Raw genomic sequence first — 22,709 nt, forward strand, 5'->3', positions numbered from 1 at the left:
TTTTGCTTCCTCCATGTTGTTTTAAACCCAGTCTCAGATTGATCAGGGGACTCGGAGTGCATTTGGGGGCTGCCATCAGTCACAGACTCTGTAGACGGTCTGCTTCTCCTGGCCTTGTCCTGATTAAACCCCTCTTAACGACTCCATTGGGTTAGCATATTTCGTAGGACACTAATTTTATAGTTCACCCTTTACCTCAGAATTTTTTTTGGGGGATTTGTGGATGCTTTTTGTACATAGTGTCTTACTCACTTTTATTCCCAGATAATCTTTTACTTTCCTGTCATAACTTGAGAACAGCCTTCTGGAAATCATCAAAAGGCCTTTGTCATCTTATGGGAGACGTGCAGTTGCTGTCTTTTTGAAACCATTTGTCCCAGAAATGGAATGACTCAGAATGTATGGTACTGTTCTCTACCGGACCACAATGGAATTCATTAAAAGTACCAGAAAACCTTAGGTAAGGTTTTGCTACTTTATAATTAGTTATATTACAAAATAAGACAGTGTCACTGTGTAATCAGAGAAACAGGCCTCAATGTGTTCAGTCCACCCCACATTTCCCACAACACCTAACACCAGCACATATAGGCTGGTTGACACGCTTGTACTACGATGGCCCTGTGAACAGTAAAAACACTGGAGGATCATTTCTTAGCCAAGGCCACTGGGAGACATCCGTTGCTCAACAACATTGTCCCGAAACAGAATGGCAACAATAATGCTTCATCAACACCCTGGGATGATTCAAACTGTGCGCATGGTGTGTTATATCCGAATCCGTCCTGTCTGACATGGCGTGTGTTGTCAACATCCCCTCTTCAGGCACAACATTACTGCTCTGTGGATTTTATTTTACCCAGAAATTCCGTAGTTTTCCGTAGGCCTGCCCTACATATGTGTTAGTCAAATACCAAAGACTTTCTCCGGTAGCGTTATCCCCTAGATAGTGATAAGACAGAGCACATTCTGACACACTGGGCTATCCATTCATGACATGACCCCCCCCCCCCCCCCCCCCCGGTACCCCTCTCACTCTTTTCCACAGTTTGAAAAAGTTGAATCAGGGGTCAGTGACTTTCTCTGGGGAAATAGAATTAAATTCCAGATGGTGTAGGTGGTGGGAAGAGAGGAGGTGGTGAGGAGAAGTGAAACTCACTTCGTATCCGGATTGTGGTCCTGCTCTGGACTAACCCAGAACCTTGGCCCAGGCTATGACCCAAGCTATGGAGTTAGTCCCCCCCCCCGCCTGTGTCTCCGACCACATGACGGGAGATACAGGCTGTGGAGCTCCCCACTTCAGGAGTGGAGCATCTGCTGGATTGCGCTACATTCTTTTTTTTTATACATTGTCATCTAGAGCATTGTGCTTTTGGCAACTTTTGGTTGTTTTTCAGTGCATGATTTATCTTCCAGTTTGGGATTCAGATAAAAAATGTTTGGTAGCTATTGCAATTATTTTGACTTTGAAAGTAAAGATAGAAAACATGGCATTTTTTGGAATCATGTTATTAGTATTTTTCAAGCCTTGTGTGTTTTTAGTTCATCTGTTTAGCCCCATATACTCAGTTTATGCCATTATTTGTCGACAATGTTGACACTCTCTACCTTAAACATGGATGGTCATGAGGCCCATGAATGGTTTTAAAAGTGTTTCCCTGTCAAGGTCTTGGGATTACCCTTTTGTTTGTTTGAAGTGTGGATGCCCAGTCAGTTATTAGCGGGCTAACAAATCCATGTTTAAAACCTTAACAAGCGTCACATATGTTAAAAGCAGAATATGTCGGTCCTGTCCTCTAACCTTTGACTCATTAACTGCTGCGGATGAGAGCATGTGATTACATTCAAGGCAGAGACGGGGTATTAATGGTTGGGATTCGATTTAGGGTCAAGTAAATCTTTCTCTTTTTTTTCCCCCCCGATAGTCAATTGTTGCTAGTTATTACATTGCTACATTCTCTAAAATGTTTAACCACTGATGCCTATATTTGTTCATAGATTTGTTTCGTGTGCGTTGACATCCATCCTCTAATCATTGAGTAAAATAAGCAGATTTTTTCTTTCTCAAACGCTGTGTTTTCCAGAGTTGCAGAATCCTACGGCATTCCTTTTTGTCCCAGAGCAGATCTGGGTTACCAGCTCTCCAGTCAAAAATGATGAACCTTCCTTGTTTGTTTTTGCCAACGAGCAAACGGCAGTTGCAGCAAAAGTCTCATCCAATTAAAATGTAACCAGCATTAAATTCATTAGATTTTTGTATAGTCTAAAAATACAATTATGTATTTTTTTTATTGTAATAGTTTTTCTTAAAATTAAAACTTAAAATTAAAATTAAACTTATTGTACAGTAAAGTAGACCAATGAATTTGGCAGATTTGCAATAATTGTGTCATTTCATTTGAAATTGACATCTTTATTGGGAGGAATGTCAAGTATATAAATTAATAAACTGGCCAGGAGATGTGCAATCATACAGCTCCGGGAAAAACCAATGCACCTTTCCAAAAAAGTGGAAAAGAAAGGTTTTGTGTGAGGAACAGAAGCGTTCAATTTGCAGTGGTCTCTTAATTTTAACCCTTCTGCTCCTCACTCAAAACCTTCATTTTCAACTTTTTTGTACTGGAAAGAAAAAGTATAACATATTGGTTGTTTTGAAATAATTGCATAAACTTTTAGATGACATTGGGATTTATCTATCAAAAGCATCTGTTAATATTTAATATTGGATATGATCTGTTCTTTTGTATTTTGTGCTGATTCGCAGCGAATCTGATTCTTAAATAATGTTGAAACACTCATGCACTGAGGATCAGCTAGGTACTTGGAAAGCACTCAAGTTCTCCCAAAGCTGTCAACAAGTTTGGAATGAAGTTTTTGCAAAAAGCTGTGTGGAGTGCTCTGTCAGATCACAGCTAATAGACCTGTTTAAAAAACACTTGTTCAAAAAACAATTTTGTGGAAGAATTGGTGTAGACTTTGATTAAAATGTGGTATTCATTTCTAGCCAACAATAAACATACATTTGCGTAGTCTTATAATAAAGTACATTTTAATACAAACATTTCCAATAGCTCATATTTAGCGGTTAATAAGGGGAATGTAGGGTGTGAACACACACACACACATGAATCAACAAGCATAGTGTAGTGGATAAAGTGAATAAGTCATACTTGCTCCTCCTCCTGTCTTGTGAGTAAGGCAGTAGAGCCTTCAGCAGTGTAAGGAAAACCAGACATGAGACTTAGAGACAAGGCACTACTGCCACAATACACACACACACACACCGAGATTTTGCACTAACCCACACTCCTGCTACATCCAGGGCTAGGACACTACACTGTGGGCAGCTCACTGAGCCAACAACCTGAACCCTGCACTCCATTCCAACCCGCGCTACAGACGGATAGGAACAGAGAGAGGATACAGACCATTCTTTAGTGAACCTTTTTGCGTTGTTCAGTCGCGTTGAAGAAAAGCCATCCTTCAGCCAATTTCTGAGCGTGCGTTTGGAGGCTCCCCCCCCCCCCCCCCGTTGACTGTCCTGCCCAGCGTCCCCCTGGACTCGGATCCGGTTTCATCTGCTCAGGTGTTTTTCGGGGTCTCTCTGACTTCTCACCGCCCCAATGCTGACCGAGACGTACGGCGCCATGGGATCCATGGGATCCATGGGATCCGACGTTCGAGACCTGAGCTCCCTTTTACCCCCGGTGTCCTCGGTGGCGGGCGGCAGCGGGGGCTGCGGCCTGCCTGTCGGGGGTGCCCCTCAGTGGTCCCCCTACCTGGACCTCCACCCTGGCTCTCCCTACGGCTCCCTGACCTCCCATCATTCCCTCATCAAGCAGGAGCCCGGCTGGGGCCCCACGGACCCCCTTGAGGACCCTCACTGCGGCCGTGGTGCCTTCACGGTGCACATCTCCGGCCAGTTCACTGGGACAGGCCCCTGTCGGGTCGGGACCTTCGGGGAGCCAGCGACCAGCCAGTCCAGGGTGTTTCCTAACGGGGCCTATCTTCCAGGCTGTGTGGACAGCTCAGCGGGCCACAGGAACCAGGGTAAGTAACGACCTACACGATCCTCTCCGGGTTCACTCCACCCTATCCAATCCCCTGAATTCAGCTCAGCCCTCTACCAAGTAAGGCCGTCAGCTCGGCACGTTTGTCGTTGACTGTTATGTTTGTGTGTTTTCCATAGTCTGTATTTACTGGGTGTTTTGCAGTTGGTCTGTCTTAGGTCAGCTGGTAGCTTAGCGGTTAGAACGTCTGACCACTGCCTGAAAAGTTGCTGGATTGAAGGTCAACCTACCTGGTAAAAGAAAATATATCTGTTTTAGATGTAATTCTCCGGTGTTGATGTTTGGGGCTTGTCCAGTCTGTTGTGTCTAAGTAAGATGTTTTCTACTATACAGGGTCATTCTGCTTTCAGCTTTTCCACAGCTGGCTTATAAACACCAGGGTGATATAGCCAAGAGATTTGCTCATTCTGTATTCATCTTAAGATATCTATGTGGGACAACCACACAACCTAGTTATAGTAAATAAACATTATGTCAGTGCTAATAATAATAATGTCTTAATTTTTTAAATGAAGAGCAATGTCCTTATGCAACATCATTTTCTATAAATAATATGGCGTATCTTTCAAACAAATCAAATTAAGTTCTGCTTTGAGTTCATAGTTGATTTATTGTACGCATCCCAGTTAATTATTTTAGTTATAATTAACATTATAGTATAGACCCTTAAATGGCTTAATACATTTCGGTATAGTTTATTTTCATTTTAGTTTGGGAAGTGTATGAAAAAAATCTTTCTACATTGCTTTGAATGTAACAGAACCACACAGCATTTAGCCATTAACCAAAAGATTCAAACCCCCTAGTTGACTAGATAATTAAAAAAAAAATAATATCAATCTTTCATTGTTCCCTTTACCAAGGCACTTAAGCGTAACGGTTCCTGTAATTCGCACTTAATAAATAATGAAATAATACGATAAATTATACTGAAATGTAAAAGAGAACACTAATAATTTAATCATGGAAAATGTTACATCCTGACATAAAGGTCTGGATCCTGAAATGGGATTAGTGAGCATGGAAGATCTCAAAGTTTCACATAATGTTAAAATGTATCATCTCAGCTACTGATAACTCTTTATTCACTTTTATTTAACTTGAAATTTGTATTTGAATGTTATATTATGATCAGATTAAATTTTATGTTAACCTATTTAATTATAGTAAAAATGTTAGCGATTAGACATAATTGTATTACCATCCACCACATTTGTGTGTTCAGAATATGTGTCTGTTGTTGACAATATGATATGTGTTTACAGGAATTACTTAATTGGAAACATATAAAATGAATTATTAAAATAATTAGTTTGTAGGACATATTTTTATATGGTTTTCTTGATGCACAATTTCTTACTGTGACTACTTATTGTCTTGTTACTATTAATTCAGATAAACATGTGGATCAGCAAAGCTGGCAGTATGTTTTATCCTCAAACCACTTACCTTTCTGCCAGTTGAAAATGTTGACTTGCACAGGGAAGGCTTCCGCTCAGTGCATGCCAGTCATACAGGTCTTGGGAAAAAGACATGGCCTTGTGATGTGACCCTGGGGCAGTGTCTTTGGAGTGTCTTTGGAGGCATACGCACCATTCAAAAGTTTGGGGTCACTTAGATGTTTCCTCGTTTTCCAAAAAAACATATGTGAAAGTGTGTTTGAATAGGGAACATAATCATTAAAATAATGACATTTATTTGAAATAATTATTGTGTCCTTCAAATTGTGCTGGCCACTCCATTATAAACAGAATACCAGCTGATTGCTTCTCCCCTATACATAATAGTTCTTGCATAGTTTGGAGCTGTGCTTTGTGTCATAGTCTTGTTGTAGGAGGAAATTTACATCCCAATGGCATGGCATGGCGTTGGATTGATAGCCTTTCTTATTCAAGATCCCTTTCACCCTGTACAAATCTCCCACTTCACCACCACCAAAGCACCCTCAGACCATTACATTGCCTCCACCATACTTGACAAGCACTTTTCCAGCATCTTTTCATTTGACCTGCGTCACACGACTGTTCTTTTTGTGATATGAACACTTTTTTTCTAATCTTATTCTTTCTGGTGTCTGTGTTCTTTTGCCCATCTCAGTCTTTTTTTTTTACTGGCCCATCTGAGATATGTATTTCTTTGCAACTCTGCCTAGTAGGCCAGCATCCCAGAGTTTCCTCTTCACTTTTGATCTTGAGACAGGTGTTTTGCGGGTACTATTTAATGAAGCTGCCAGTTGAGGACCTAAGAAGCGTCTGTTTCTCAAACTAGACACCCTAATGTATTTGTCCTCTTCCTCAGTTGTGCACCAGGGCCTCCCACTCCTCTTTCTATTCTTGTTAGAGCCAGTTTGTGCTGTTCTGTGAAGGGAGTAGTACACAGTGTTGTACAAGATCTTCAGTTCCTTGGCAATTACTTCCATAGAATATCTTTTATTTCTCAGATCAAGAATAGATTGACATATTTCATAAGCAAGGTCTTTGTTTTTGGCTATTTTGAGCCTGTAATCAAACTCACAATTGCTTCTTTAATCAGCACAACCGTTTTCAGCTATACTAACATAATTGCAAATGGCATTTACAATTATATACTTGGATTAGAAAACACAACATGCCGTCGGAACACAGGACTGACGGTTGCTGATAATGGTCTGTTATGGGTTGAGGTGGAGCCAAGGGGCCCTGGTATGGGTTGTGGAAGGGCCCTGGTATGGGTTGTGGAAGGGCCCTGGTATGGGTTGTGGAAGGGCCCTGGTATGGCTTGTGGAAGGGCCCTGGTATGGCTTGAGGTGGAGCCCTTGTAGTCAGGGGGCACTTGATGGGCTGAAGTGTCCACATATTTGAACGCTTTCGGTCCATCTATCTACATTCTGCATTCCCAGGGGCCTCTGGCCATGTAGAGCCCCCGGGGCCCAGACCCCATTTGCCAGGTCCATAATCCGGCTCTGCACGCAGGCACACAGTACAAACCTGTAGGAATGCAGGTATGCACACCCAAACAAGCATCCACACAAACATACATACATCACACAAAAACACCCACCAGAATTTTAAGATTTGCCCCAGGTACCTGTAAATGTTTTTATGTTATGTGGACCGTGATAATAAAAAAAGTAGTTTCTTTAAAATACACAACAAAATAGAACACTTCTTGCAGACTATCACATTGCCTAAATATATTCTCAAGACCTTGAGGGTAACTGTTGTTTTCCTTATAATGAAAACATCGATCCTGAGACGAAATTGTAAAGCTATGCGTTAAAATAGACTTATCTAAGCCGTAATGATAGCATCTGTCTTGCTATCCAATTTCTGAATCTCATATTCTTTATTATTTTCATTTTAAAACGAATGTTGAAGCAATGACTTATTGCTTTCTTTATTACTCCCCACAGTATTTTGGGATTTGACCTCTGAAGATAAGTCAGGAACATTTGTAACAAATATTTATATAAATTCATCTTTCATTCCACTGTTTCCTGTGTTCCTATTATTGAGCGGGTTTTGTAACCATTTCAACAAAAACAAAACACATTATTATTTCTTAACAAAGACGCATCATTGTTCAATACTTCAATGAGGGAAGCCGATGTCCGATTGATAATCCCGGTTTTCAAACCATGTGAGAGCAGAGACTTTTGTTTATCCTGTGGAAACGTTTTTTGATGAAGTGGTTCAAGGGTCAGTGCGGGACGTTGGGGGCTCCAGTGATTTAGGGATGTGTAGATGAGTCAGTCTACAGAGGAACTGTCCATTCCTCCCCTTGACTCCTGCCATACCAAGGTCAACCACGGCTGGAGTGCACGCGTGACCGACCGGCGTGCGCGTTTGCGTGATTGCCAAAAGGGGGTTCATGCGTTGAAGAGTGTGTGTGTGTGTGAACAATGCGTGTGCGCATATAAGTGTGTGAATTCTAATGTGTGCGTACATGCACGGGTGTTTGGCTGTGTGTGTGTGTGTGTGTGTGTGTGTGTGTGGGTGTGTGTGTACGTGGGTTTGTGTGCGTGCACGGTTGTGTGAGAAACCAGAGAGCAGACACACCACTTCATCCTTTATTTAGTGATCTTCATATTCTCGGGATGCCAACTTTCCTCTTCAGCCCGCAGTAAATAGCGAAATCCGCAAATGAATACCTTCCAGTGAGACAGGTTTCAGTAGTGTGATAAACTGACTTAAGTGACTTTGCCAGGGACTCAAGCTGCTGCTAGGGGATTCAGATATCCGCCAGGCTTTGGACTGTTGCCCTAATGCTGAAACTAAGAAAGGATTTTGCTGACGACGTGCCTTTTCTCTGTAGGTTATGGGACAGTTAGTTTGGACGGGGCACCCAGCTATGGCCACACACCCTCTCATCAGCCCCCCCAGTTCTCCAGTCACCCCTTCAAACACGAGGACACCCTGTCCCCTCCAACAACTATGGGTAACTATCAATGTCCCTAACCACTTCCTGTCCTCTTGTGTGTGTGAATATGTTGGTTTTTGTACGTTCAGCTTGGGAAAATACCCCACCCCCCACCCCCACCCCCCAAGGCCTGAGGTCTTGACCAGATTTTTGTCAACCAGAGTAATACGTTGTTGACATCCAATCTCTCACCTCATCTCCATCATCTCTGTCTCTGTTTGATGCTGTGATACAACGCTGTGTGTTGTTTGTTCATGTCGGTCAAATGAATTGGCTTTGGAAAGGATAACTTGATGAAACGGTTTCAGAAGGGGCTGTTACGAACCAGCCGAGGACCGATCTACAGGACCACACAGAGAAGGCACATAGTGTAGATCATTTGATCATTTGTGTTATCTTTTTAATATGGATTGTTTTATAATCTCTGGCAGGACTCTGGTGTAGATAACTGTTTAGAGGAAAAGGGTTTTATTTGTGTGAGTGTCTGTGCTTGTCTTTGTGGTGTGTGTCTCTCTATGTGTGTGTATGTGTGTGTGTGTGTGCAGGTGTGTAGACCTGTGTGTTTTTGGGGGTGTGAAAGAGGGTTTCTCTATAACCATCTAGTATATGGCAGTATATACATTCAGCTGGTCAAACTGTTGCCAGACCAGCTGAATGTCCTTATAACTACTGTCCAGTAAGTCTTCTTTTCTCATGCTGTGCAGGCGACCAGCAGTACCATGCCCCTCCCCCCGTGTTTGGTTGCCACGCCCCCTCAGAGAACTGTCCAACCAGCCAAGCTCTTCTGCTCAGGAACTATAACAGGTACCTTTAAGTTTATGAATCACCTTGGGTATTTAAAGCTTAAAATCCATATTCACAAGTCTTAGTATATGACTGCCGCTGTTACTAAGATCAATCAATCACATGTATTCTAAGGCTTTTTTGTATATTAGCACAAAGTGCTTGTACAGATACCCGGCCTAAAACCCCAAAGAGCAAATGACAACAAACTGACACACGGTGGCTATAATAAGAAAGATCCTTTTGACCACATAATTTTTGAGGGGAGAAATAACCCCAGAGAGGTTCAGAGATAATGTCTAGATTCGTATATGTCCTGTGTTTACATTTAAACGAGGAAGTCCCGTAGAGAGAAAAATAAATAAATAAATAAAACCCAGGCCTTTGATGGGCTCCACAAATGTCAGTCAAGAACCCCGGGAGGAAGTTAGACAACCAGGGTCGCGGAGGTGAACGCGTGAATGTGTACACAGAGAGTAGCCCGCGACAGATGAAACAAAATTGAGCTGAACAGTGAGGAGCGAGATGAGAGACGTGAAACATAGGGCTAAATAGACTGGTTGAAACGGAGTGGTGAAGAAAAGTTAAAGAAAAGGAGAAGTGTAAAAGGAAGAGGGGGCGGAGGCGATGGCTAGGTGGACAACCGAGGGCAAGCCAGTGGAGTCTGTGAGGATTCATGTCTGTGTTTGTAGCGGGGGGAATTTCATTCAACCCAAAACATCTCCGCAGGAAAAACGAACCTAGATTCTTTAAATGCCGTCGTCCATTTGTTTTTGGAGCTGGGGAACATGAGGAACCCAAACTACCGGAACACAGTGTGATAAGAGAGGAAGAGTAGATCCCCTATCCATTTAGATCCCGTCTCCTTTTCCTGGAAACCATCAAATCAAAACACACACAAGCGTACACTTGCACACATACTGTGTACTTATTAACAGCTGTGAGCTGCAGTTCCAGCAGTTCTGCCGATACATCACGTTGCAATGAACCTCAGCCGTGGTCTTTCTGAAAGAGATTTGAAAATATTTGGGTGTACACGCTTACGGTCCAAACTGTCAATGTCTCTATATTTAGATAATCAGATGGATTACCTAATTTTTGAATCACTTTGGAACAAATCTTAGAGGTCATGTGATGAATTTGTGTAATTTGTGTAAACCTGCAACTGGTTGCAATTTTTGTAATACTGTGTAATACTGTCGGGTTTGTAATACTGTGTAATACTGTCGGGTTTGTAATACTGTGTAATACTGTCGGGTTTGTAATACTGTGTAATACTGTCAGGTTTGTAATACTGTGTTATACTGTCGGGTTTATACATAATGGGTCGGATTCGCAGACACGGTTTAAGGCTAGTCTAGGACTAAAACATCAAGTTCAATAGAAAACTCCACTGAGCTTGTTTTTTAGTCCTGAATCTGTCTGTGAAACCGGCCCTATATGTTATATTGTTCTTTTTCACCACTTAACCATTTACAACCCTGTTTCCGAAAATGTTGGGACGCTGCTTTTTCAAAATAAAACAGAATGCAATTGATGTGAAAATCATTAATCCCTATATTTAATTGAAAATAGTACAAAGACAACATATCAAATGTTGAAACTGAGAAATGTTATTGTTTTTGGAAAAATACATGCCCATTTTGAATTTGATGCCAGCAACACGTTCCAAAAAAGTTGGTACAGGGGCATGTTTACCACAGTGTTGCATCACCTCTTTTAACAACACTCAGTAAGCTTTTGGGAACTGAGGAGACCAAGGGCTGTAGTTTTGAAAGTGAAATGTATTCCTATTCTTCCTTCATATAGGATTTCACCTGCTCAACAGTTTGGGGTCTGTTTTCAACAGGGTGACAGGTCTGGACTACAGGCAGTCCAGTTTAGCAACCAAACTATTTTACTAAGAAGCCATACTGTTGTAATACGTGCAGAATGTGGTTTGGCAATGTCTTGCTGAAATAAGCAAGGCCTTCCCTGATAAGGACGTGGTCTGGATGGCAGCATATGTTGCTCCAAATCCTGTATATATATTGTTCAACATTAATGGTGCCTTTATGGATGTGCAAGTTACCCATGCCATGTGCACCAATGCACCCCCATACCATCATTAAATCTGGCTTTTGAACTGTGTGCTGATAACAAGCCAGATGGTCCCTCTCCTCTTTAGTCCAGAGGACGCGGCATCCATGACATCACTTGGTCCTTGGGGATAAGAGTTTAATATTTTGATTTGTCAGACCACGAGACAGTTTTAAATGAGACTCAGTCCATCTTAAATTAGTTTGTGCGCAGAGAAGGTGGCAGCGATGTATCTCATTGTAGCTGTGCAAATAATCAGGAAATTCAACAGTAAATAATGAGAAGATGCATGATAAAAATGTGTCTTTCAACAAAACATGGTATCTTACTGTATGTCACAGTACGTTAGAGCTTTTGCACCTGCACTACCCATTAAAAGTGACTGGACATAATAACTGCATCCTTTTTTATTTAAGGTGTGATCAGTGAATGATTTTCCATAAACCACCACTTTATTTTATTGTAGTAGTCCTGTTTTTCTCAGTTTGTATTTTACAGTGTTTTATTGTAGTGGTCCGGTGTTTCTCAGTTTGTATTTTACAGTTTTGTATTGTAGTGGTCCTATGTGTCTCAGTTTGTATTTTACAGTATTGTATTGTAGTGGTCCTATGTGTCTCAGTTTGTATTTTACAGTATTGTATTGTAGCGGTCCTATGTGTCTCAATTTGTATTTTACAGTATTGTATTGTAGGGGTCCTATGTGTCTCAGTTTGTATTTCACAGTATTGTATTGTAGTGGTCCTGTGTTTCTCAGTTTGTATTTTACATTATTGTATTGTAGCAGTCCTATGTGTCTCAGTTTGTATTTTACAGTATTGTATTGTAGCGGTCCTATGTGTCTAAGTTTGTATTTTACAGTATGGGGATTTGTGATATGTTGCCAGGATACTACTGTTAAGCAGGTGGTATATTGGCAAGGCATTATGCCTATGAACAGCTCTTAGCCATTGTATATTAGCTATATTCTACACCCCCTTGTGCCTCATTGCTATAGCGTAATATTACAGTACTGTGTCAACCAGTGGAATTTTTGTAAAACACCAACAGGACTCCTGTCTTGGGTCTACATTCCCTGTATTTGGGATGCGTTTGTTACATACAGTACATTACAGTTACTGTACATCTGGACAACTTACTGTAAATATTATAATAGTGCGTTAGACTGCAGATCATACATCTTATGTGATAACTGCTTTCACAAATACATTTTCATTATGTTGTTCACAAAATCCTCTTTAAAATCTGTAGGTCAAATGAAATGGCTGAGTAATTATCTCAAAAGAGATCTTGGATTAAATAACTGTAATAAGTGTAACAGCACCAGTCAATTCGCTTGGATGGGTGTGTCCAAGCTGCTTTAGTGGTACTGCATATTTAAACAAGTACACTTGCATTATAAAAGTGAAGTATTTTACTATAAAGCAACATGTAGATGAAATACAAGCGACATTGTTAAACCAGTTGGTCTGTTCTGGTCTGTTCGGATCAGTGAGTTCGGTAAAAAAAGTTGCGGTATTATTTCTCATGTTGTACTTAGTTAATTGAAAATGTGATCAGAGTTTTGAAACAACTTCCTTTTGATGAATTGTTTTGAGTGTGCAGTTAGGCGTGTGAAAAGAAATCACATACTGTCAAAAATAGTACCAAAGCGATAAAAAAAGTGTTACACACTCTTATCCCCAAGGACTCTTCATGGAATGTGAATGTATGCCCTGAAACTGGTTCCCTCCTACACTCCTAATGATACTGAGAGGACCGAGTGATGTCATGCACTGGCCACTGCGTGCTAGGCACGGGTGTATTCACCCCTGTGTATCATGTCTTCTGGAGTGTGTGTGTGTGTGCGTGTGGGGAGGGGGGCTGGTGTGTGTGCTGTGGTCAGTGTAATCATCTGCCAATGTGACAAATGACTTCACGGCACAGAAGTTTTTAATGAGCTCTGTGAGTCCTGGACTGGATTTATTCATAAAGCAAATATGTGGGGTTTCCCATTCTGTCATGTCTTCATTATCCTTATCCAACAATGGCTGGTGAGGGGCGTGTGACCTGGCGTAAAATGTGGAGCTGTAATGTTTCAGTTAGCTGTAATCATGGAACCTAATGTGGAGCTGTAATATTTCAGTTAGCTGTAATCATGGTACATAATGTGGTGCTGTAATGTTTCTGTTAGCTGTAATCATGGTACATAATGTGGAGCTGTAATGTTTCAGTTAGCTGTAATCATGGTACATAATGTGGAGCTGTAATGTTTCTTGTTAGCTGTAATCATGGTACATAATGTGGAGCTGTAAGGTTTCTGTTAGCTGTAATCATGGTACATAATGTGGCGCTGTAATGTTTCTGTTAGCTGTAATCATGGTACATAATGTGGAGCTGTAATGTTTCAGTTAGCTGTAATCATGGTACATAATGTGGAGCTGTAATGTTTCTGGTAGCTGTGATCATGGTACATAATGTGGAGCTGTAATATTTCAGTTAGCTGTAATCATGGTACATAATGTGGCGCTGTAATGTTTCTGTTAGCTGTAATCATGGTACATAATGTGGAGCTGTAAGGTTTCTGTTAGCTGTAATCATGGTACATAATGTGGCGCTGTAATGTTTCTGTTAGCTGTAATCATGGTACATAATGTGGAGCTGTAATGTTTCAGTTAGCTGTAATCATGGTACATAATGTGGAGCTGTAATGTTTCTGTTAGCTGTAATCATGGTACATAATGTGGAGCTGTAATATTTCAGTTAGCTTTAATCATGGTACATAATGTGGAGCTGTAATGTTTCAGTTAGCTGTAATCATGGTACATAATGTGGAGCTGTAATGTTTCTTTTAGCTCTAATCATGGTACATAATGTGGAGCTGTAATGTTTCTTTTAGCTGTAATCATGGTACATAATGTGAAGTTGTAATGTTTCTGTAAGCTGTAATCATGGTACATAATGTGGAGCTGTAATGTTTCTTGTTAGCTGTAATCATGGTACATAATGTGGAACTGTAATGTTTCAGTTAGCTGTAATCATGGTACAAAATGTGGAGCTGTAATGTTTTTGTGTGTTTCCGTAGTGATAGCCTGTACCCAATGACCTCTCTGGACTGTGTGGCGTGGAACCCTGTCAACACTCTATCCACCATCAAAAGGTACAGCATCGAACCATGACGACTGTGGAATTCTATTTGTATAGTCCATCAAAAGTGTGTTTTGTCTGTTACAGTGTGTGTGTGTGTGTGTGTCTGTGTGTGTGTGTGCGCGGGTGTGTGCATGTGATCATGTGATGTTTTTAGCTTCCTGTAGTATATTTCTTTAGTCTAGCCTTGACCGTAGTCAGGGAGGTATCAGAGGAGGAGGATGAGAAGGAGAATGGGAGGTTGGAGGGGGAGGAAGAGGATGGGAGGTGGGAGGGGACATTTGGTCTGCTGCCCAGGGGGAGAAGGAAGAGGATCAGAATACAGTGGACACACAGCTGCTGCCTCTGTCTACCCCTCTGTCTGTCTCTGTCTGTCTGCATCTGTCCCTCTGTCTGTCTCTGTCTGTCTGCATCTGTCCCTCTGTCTATCCCTCTGTCTGTCTGCCTGTCTGTCTGTTTCCCTCTCTCTCTACCTCTGTCTATCGCTCTATATGCCTTTGTGCCCGTGTCCCTCTGTCTGCCTCTGTCCGTGTCTGTCTGTCAATCTGCCTGTCTGTCAGTCTGCATCTGTCCCTCTGTCTATCACTCTGTCCTTCTACCTCTCTGTGTCTGTCTGTCTCTCTGTCTGCATCTGTCAATCTCTCTATCTTTCTGTCTACAAACCATGTTTTTAATGTGTCCTGTCTCTATGTCCAACCTATGGTAATTGAGTTATATGTTGTTAATATTTTCCTTTTTTAATTTCTTAATATCTATTTTTAGAATCTGGTAACCCTCAAGTAAAAATGTTCCAATAATTAGTGGAAGGATTTTGGATGTTTTTAATGATGTTCTAGGGGTTGAATGTGACTGCTGTTTCTAGACCAATTGCTCTGAGTGGTCACTGTTTGGATATGTCTCTACCAGCTTTGCATATCTGGACATAATGGTGTTTGCCCATACAGCTTTGCAAAATTGCTCGTTCCCTGTCAAGTTGGATAGGGAACTTTGGTAAACAGTAATTTTGATTATGTCACTCCAGAACATTGGTCTTTTTGTTTTTATGTCAGTGTGCCTTTGACTGTATGTCTGGGGTCATTATCTTGCAGGATTATAAATCTTCAACCAAGTCCCAGGTCTTTTGTAAATTTCATCAGGCTTTCTTCCAGTATTTCTCTGTACTTTCCTGAATCAATGTTTCGCTTTATCTTCACAAGCTTTCCAGGCTCTGATGGAGAAAACCATTCCAGTAGCCACTCTAGCTGAGTTGTTCTTGCCACTCTCCCATAATAGAAACATTTGAGAAGCACCCAAGCTATATTTACAATATACACATTCCCCTAGCTCAGACTTTGTCACCTGGACACAGTTTTTGAGGAGGGCTATCCTAGACAGATTCACAGTTACTAAATTTTCTCTCTATTTCTTAATAATATAATTCACTGTGCTCCAGGAGATATTCCCTGCATTGGAAATGTTCCTATGTCCTCCCCCTGATTGGGGCTTTTGAACGACATTATTCTGGATTTGCTTTGAATTTTCCTTCCTGTTTATGATCTCATTTTTGTTAGGAATTGTAATAATCTACCATTGGACCTTCCAGAGACAAGTGCATTTAACCTGAAGTCATGTGAAGCACTAACTGCTTACAGCTGAACTCCATTCAACTAATCATATGACTTTTAAAGACAATTGGTTACACCCAAGCTCACCCAGTTGTTATAGCAAAGGGGGTGAATACATATGGAATCATCTATCTTTTGTTTTATGTTTGTAATTAATTGAGAACAATTTGCTGATTTATTTTTGTACTTTGACTTGATGGACTTTTGTTGTGTTGATCAGTGGGTTATGGTTTTAACAGCCCTAGCAGTTAAATCATTTCTCAATTTCTCTGCCAATTTTTATTGTTGTTCGGTTTTTACCGTTTTAACAGTCAAGACCTGTCAATCTCAGCTCCCTTCGCCCCCTCCAATCTACCACTTTCCTTAACCTCAGTTCACCATGTCGTTCTACCAACTTTGCTCTCTTAAACAACCATTTTATGAACAACAAAGCTCCCCAGTTTCATGAACTGCTTCATATTTGACAGTCACCTGGACTTCCTTTTCCTAACGGAAACCTGGCAACAACAAAATTATTTTCTTTCTCTGAATGTAGCCACTCCCCCTGGTTATATCTGTCTGAATCTAGCCACTCCCCCATGTTATATCTGTCTTAATCTAGTCACTCGCCCTGGTTATATCTCTCTGAATCTAGCCACTCCCCCTGGTTATATCTCTCTGAATCTAGTCACTCGCCCTGGTTATATCTCTCTGAATCTAGTCACTCCCCCTGGTTATATCTCTCTGAATCTAGTCACTCCCCCTGGTTATATCTGTCTGAATCTAGCCACTCCCCCTGGTTATATCTCTCTGAATCTAGTCACTCTCCCTGGTTATATCTGTCTGAATCTAGCCATTCCCCCTGGTTATATCTCTCTGAATCTAGCCACTCCCCCTGGTTATATCTCTCTGAATCTAGTCACTCCCCCTGGTTATATCTGTCTGAATCTAGTCACTCCCCCTGGTTATATCTCTCTGAATCTAGCCACTCCCCCTGGTTATATCTCTCTGAATCTAGCCACTCCCCCTTGTTATATCTACCTGTGTCTCCCGCCTCACTGGCCATGGTGGAATCTTGCTGTACTGCACAAATCCAATTATAAAATAACCAAACTGTCTCTCCCCTCATTCCTCTTATTTGAATACATAAAATTATCCTGTTCCCTCACCACTATTCTACTCTACCGTCCTCCTAAAACTAGTGAATCATTTCTCTCTGAGCTAGCTAAACCACTCACCATTGAAGCATCACTTTCCCCCCCACCTTCTGCTGCTCAGTGACATGAATCTCCAGGTTGACTCTCCGAACTCCAAACCTATCTCCGATTTCACTGCTGTCCTGGACTGCTTTAATATCACCCAACATGTTCATTTTCCCACCCACATCAAGGGCCACATTCTTGATCTTTTCTGCTCTGTTCTCCCACATCTCCCAAATCTCCCACATCTCCCCTTCACTGTTCCCGCTGTCTGACCACACAATCCTGAATTTCTCTTTTTCCTCAAACATTCCCCACAATATTAAGAAACTACTCATCTATTTTCGTAATATAAAAGCTCTGCCATTCCCTTGAGCCATGCCCCCTATATGCCTGAAGATCTATTTAACCAGTTCAACACTACTCTGTCTCTCTCAACTCCAAACAAAATGTTTTCCTTCACATCCGCATCACCCTGGTTTACAACTGAGCTCTGAGCCTTGAAGCCTTGATCACCATCTTGAATGCCAGACCAGCCTTTAAGCTTCACCTCTCCATTTATAAAGATGCTGTCCATCTTGCCAGGACCTCTTTCATCTCCAACACCATCACAACCTCCAACACAAACTCCCTGACTCTGTTTTCCACAGTCAACAAACTTCTCCAACCCCACAGAGAGACCTCCACATCTTGTTCTCTACTTGCAAACTCTAATCTTCAATTTTTGAAGGACAAGATCACCTCACCAACCAGACCCACAACAACTCCCTCAATGACACTCATACCTCACCAACCAGACCCACTACATCTCCCTCAATGACACTCATACCTCACCAACCAGACCCACTACATCTCAATGACACTCATACCTCACCAACCAGACCCACTATATCTCCCTCAATGACACTCATACCTCACCAACCAGACCCACTACATCTCAATGACACTCATACCTCACCAACCAGACCCACTACATCTCCCTCAGTGGCCATAATTCGGATTCAGCTGCAGTCACACAGGGTGTCCCCCAGGGCTCTGTTCTTGGCCCCTTGCTCTTCATCATCTACATCCTCCCCCTTGGTCAGATCCTCTGTCACTTCAAACTTGACTTCCACTGCTATGCTGATGACACTCAGATTTACATTAGCACCAAGTCTCTCACCAACCCAACTATGGTTCACATTGAATCCTGCCTGTCAACAATAAAAACATGGACGCAGCAAAATTTCCTCAAGCTCAACAGTGATAAAATGGAACTACTACTCGTAGGCACTAAATCCATACTCACCAAAACAGGCACCTTCACTCTCACCATCAATGACACTGCCTCTCCTTCTCCCCATTCACGCAACCTAGGCGTCATCCTGGGCTCCTCCTTCAGCTTTGAACAACACATCAAATCCTCATTCTTTCACCTCCACAATATTGCCCAGCTAAAGGCCTCCCTCTCCCGTACCGCCGCTGAAACCTTAGAACATGCATTCACCTCCTCCCGGCTAGACTACTGCATCTGTCTTCTATCTGGCATCAACTCCTTATTCTCTCCATAAGCTACATAATGGTCCAAAACCCAGCAGCCAGACTTCTCACCCACACCAGGTCCTGGCAGCACATCGGCCCTATCCTCCGGGAACTCCTCTGGCTTCTCGTCCCTCGGCACATTGATTATAAAATTATTCTGCTCACTTGTAAGGCCCTCCATCAGCTTGCTCCACCCTACCTCTCTGATCTTATTGCCCATTACCAACCCTCTCGGTCACTCCTCTCTGCTACAGCTGGTCACCTCATCATCCCCTGGTCCAAGCTACGGAGCTTTGGAGACAGGGTTTCTCTGAGGCTGCTACAAGGCTTTGGAACCCTCTTCCACAACCAATCAGTTTATCTGAATCTGTTCCCATCTTCATCCACCGCCTCAAGCCTCATCTGTTCAAACAAGCCTACCCCTAGCCCCTGCCCTTTCTCTTCATCCAGTGTCATGTCTGAGTCCTTTTCTTTATGTTTGTCAGTGTATTGTTCAATTGCTCTTCTGAGATTTTGTTTGTTTTGTACCTGATGTAAAGCTGTATAAGTTCCATATATTATTATTATAATAAGTTTGATGACTGTCTCTGTCCCTCTCTATGTCTCTGTCTGTCTCTGTCCCTCACAATCTCTATGTCTCTGTCTGTCTCTGTCCCTCACAATCTCTTTGTCTCTGTCCCTCTCTATGTCTCTGTCTCTCTCTGTCCCTCACAATCTCTTTGTGTCTGTCCCTCTCTATCTCTCTGTCCGTCTCTGTCTCTCCCTCTCTCTCTCCCTCCCTCGTTCTGTTTTTACATCCCCTCTCCAAAATGACCGCAGGCCATTAGAAGGAATATGTTGCTGAGCGGAGGAGAGGCTGAAGATGTGGATTAGGGACCTTACCCCAGTGGCCTCCCTCCCAGCAGGAATGAGCACACCTGACGTCACGTGACCACCAGGGTCGCACACTGTGAGACATTCAGCGTTGTCATTTGAGTCGTGTGGTCTTCTGCTTCTCCCCACAGCCATGGGACGGGGTATGACACCGAGCCTTTGGCCCCGCCGCCTCCCGTGGTCCTCAGCTGCAGTACCCAGTACCACATCCACACGCATGGTGTCTTCAGAGGACTGCAGGTCAGGGTCCGAGACGCCCCCGCTGGATGTGGGCACGCACACACGTACACACACATACCCGTGCGCAGGAAAAGACACACGCGCTCGCTGTAATTCTTAACCTTAACTTTATTTCTGTACCTGACATTTATTTTTATGTAACTATAAAATAACCCCGAAACTTAACCCTGCCCCCCCGAAGAAACTCTAAACTCTAAACCTAACGCTGACTCTTAACTCCTAACCCCTTATGTCTAACTCTTATTTTAACCCTAACCGTAACCTTAAGTCTCAATAATTTTTATATGTGAGGACCGGCAAAAAGATCCTAACATCCCCAAAATGTCCTCAGTTAAAAATAGAAAAGAGTAAATATCGGAGTACACACCCCCCCACACACACACTTGAACTGCCACTCTGTGTTAAACTCATTATTGTACACCCCCCCTCCTCGCTCTCCGCCCCCCTCAGGATGTACGGAGGATGCCTAGCGTCATTCCGTCCGCTGGGAGGTCGTCAGAGACCAATGAGAAGCGTCCGTTTGTGTGCGTCCACCCCGGCTGCAACAAGAGGTACTTCAAACTGTCCCACCTGCAGATGCACGGCCGCAAACACACAGGTGAGCTGAGCGGCAGCACAGAGAACGCCACTCGCAATCCCTTTCACAACGCTTCTGGAGTGTTCTGGGGATGATGACGGCGATGATGCCTTGCAGGGGAAAAGCCGTATCAGTGTGACTTCACAGAATGCGGACGGAGATTCTCCAGATCAGACCAGCTGAAGAGACACCAGCGCAGACACACAGGTCTGACACCGTCCCCCCTCTTTCCAGCATCTCTCCCTCGCGCCCCAGGCCCATGTCTAATCACCATCGCTTCCTCTCCCTCCTGACCTCCTCTGCACAAACATTGTCTTGGTTTTTCTCCCTTTCTTTCTCTTTCCCATCTCCCATACCTTTCTCTATTTCATTGTTTCTCCGGCCATCGTTTCTTGGTTATTATTCCTTTTAGACCTTTAACCCTTCCTGTCTTTCTTCCTACTACCTCTCTTGTTCCCCGCTCTCTCCCCCTCTCTCTCCTCAGGTGTGAAACCGTTTCAGTGTGAGACATGTCAGAGAAAGTTTTCACGGTCAGATCATCTTAAGACACACACTCGGACACATACAGGTAAAACAAGTGCGTATACCTTTATTTTCTACTTTTTAAACCTTTTGTCGTTCCTCTAATCATTATCCTTACCTTACAGATTACCTTGGTAACCATGCTAATGAACGTATTCATCATTGCTTTGCTGTTTCTGATCCCTGACGGTCTCCCCTTGCCCTCACTGCTCCTCCTCCCTGCGCCTCCTCTCTGCTCCTCCTCTCAGGTGAGAAGCCCTTTACGTGTCGTTGGTCCAGCTGTCAGAAAAAGTTTGCCAGGTCTGACGAGTTGGTTCGCCACCACAGCATGCACCAGAGGAACCTCACCAAACTACAGTCCGGCATCTGACGAGTATTAAACTGTCCTGGACAGTAAAGGACTGGATCGAACAGGACCAAAAACAAACGCCATCTGAGCAGTAATGATAACTGGATCTAAACCCATGGAGAGCTATGAGTGAATAATAAAGAACATTGTTTTGTAGATGTATGCCAAGCTTTGACTCATACAGCCAATTCATCTTAATGGGTACCGTAGCTATCGACAAACCAGCACTAAGATTCACAGTTGTTATTATTCAGTGGTTCATTTTGTTTGGATTTACAGTACCAGATTCAGCCTGAGCCATAATTGGGAATCTGAAGTCTTGATGAGAAGGTTAACACATTGCTATTATTTGGTCATTACCTTGTATTATAATTGCACTGGCTTTATGTTTGTTGTTTTGTTTATGTTGTAGATGTTTTTCCTAATGCAAGTGTTGAAAGTAGACCATGTAACCTGGAGTTAGGAAACAGACAATGTCACTCCGTCCAACAGGACCACGAGTAAAACAGAAAACGTTACTGTGATTGCCGGAGAAAATGCACATCTTTTATGTGCCTACCATGTAAAACATTAGTTCCTTTGTGTATATACAGTATATGACTGCATTGCCATCCGACTGCATTGCCATACCTTTTAAACTTTCAATTTGTTTTTATTTTTGTACTGTTCAGATATATTAAATGTTGTTGTGTTATTTTTTTGCTATGTTGTGTGGTATAATATCCAGCCATTTAAAACATAGGCTGGGAGGGTTGAGAGGCTGGGAGGGTTGAGAGGCTGGGAGGGTTGAGAGGGAGGGAGGATTGAGAGGGAGGGAGGGAGGAGAGGCCGGGAGGGTTGAGAAGCTGAGGAAGGGGAGTGCCATACACACAAACAGGCACGTTTCCCATAGTCTCTGGGGCAGGCTTAAAAAATATCTGAATTTGTTTAGGCTGTTACATGTAAAAGACACCATAGGGGTCCAGACTGACTAGAAAGTCTGTCCTTGACAAGACTAACAGCTTGAACATTGGATGTCATATAGGCTATTATTTTTCATTGAACACGTATTTATTTAATATCACCTTAAGACATAAAGGCATTACTTTCCATACATAGACAGGCCCCTCCATGAGTATTGGGACAATAACGTTTCTCAGGTTTTTTCCTGTTGTAGATGTGAATGTGTAGTCTCAGCTCTATCCTTCCATTCTCCAGTTTGGCCAAGGAAACAACAACAGTTGACGGCAGGAAACTGGAAAACAACCCTAAAATAAGTGTCACCAACAACCTTGAAAATGCTGGTGTGAAAGACATCTGCAGCAGAATTACAAGGGCTACACTGCAAGATGCAAACCTCTGAGCACCAAAAACAGAAAGGCCAGATTAGAATTTTACAAACAAATACAGAGA

At 42.5% G+C, this 22,709-nt stretch overlaps 1 protein-coding gene across 2 annotated transcripts; it reads left to right on the top strand.

Moving 5' to 3' along the window:
* The first annotated feature begins 3,521 nt into the window (after positions 1-3,521).
* On the top strand, positions 3,522-22,011 carry wt1b (WT1 transcription factor b). 2 transcript variants are annotated; one of them, XM_010876315.5, is made up of 9 exons: positions 3,522-4,050; positions 8,364-8,486; positions 9,173-9,272; positions 14,392-14,466; positions 19,761-19,869; positions 20,320-20,467; positions 20,564-20,653; positions 20,931-21,023; positions 21,217-22,011. In XM_010876315.5, the coding sequence occupies exons 1-9, from the start codon at positions 3,624-3,626 to the stop codon at positions 21,336-21,338; spliced, it is 1,287 nt and encodes a 428-aa protein (XP_010874617.1). In that variant the 5' UTR covers positions 3,522-3,623; the 3' UTR covers positions 21,339-22,011. The 2 variants fall into 2 exon arrangements, with proteins under 2 accessions (XP_010874617.1, XP_010874625.1); XM_010876323.5 differs by having other exon boundaries at positions 20,931-21,014.
* Positions 22,012-22,709: the final 698 nt, after the last annotated feature.

This window comes from Esox lucius, chromosome 2 (genome assembly GCF_011004845.1).
Source record: "Esox lucius isolate fEsoLuc1 chromosome 2, fEsoLuc1.pri, whole genome shotgun sequence".
Taxonomy (NCBI): Eukaryota; Metazoa; Chordata; class Actinopteri; order Esociformes; family Esocidae; genus Esox; species Esox lucius.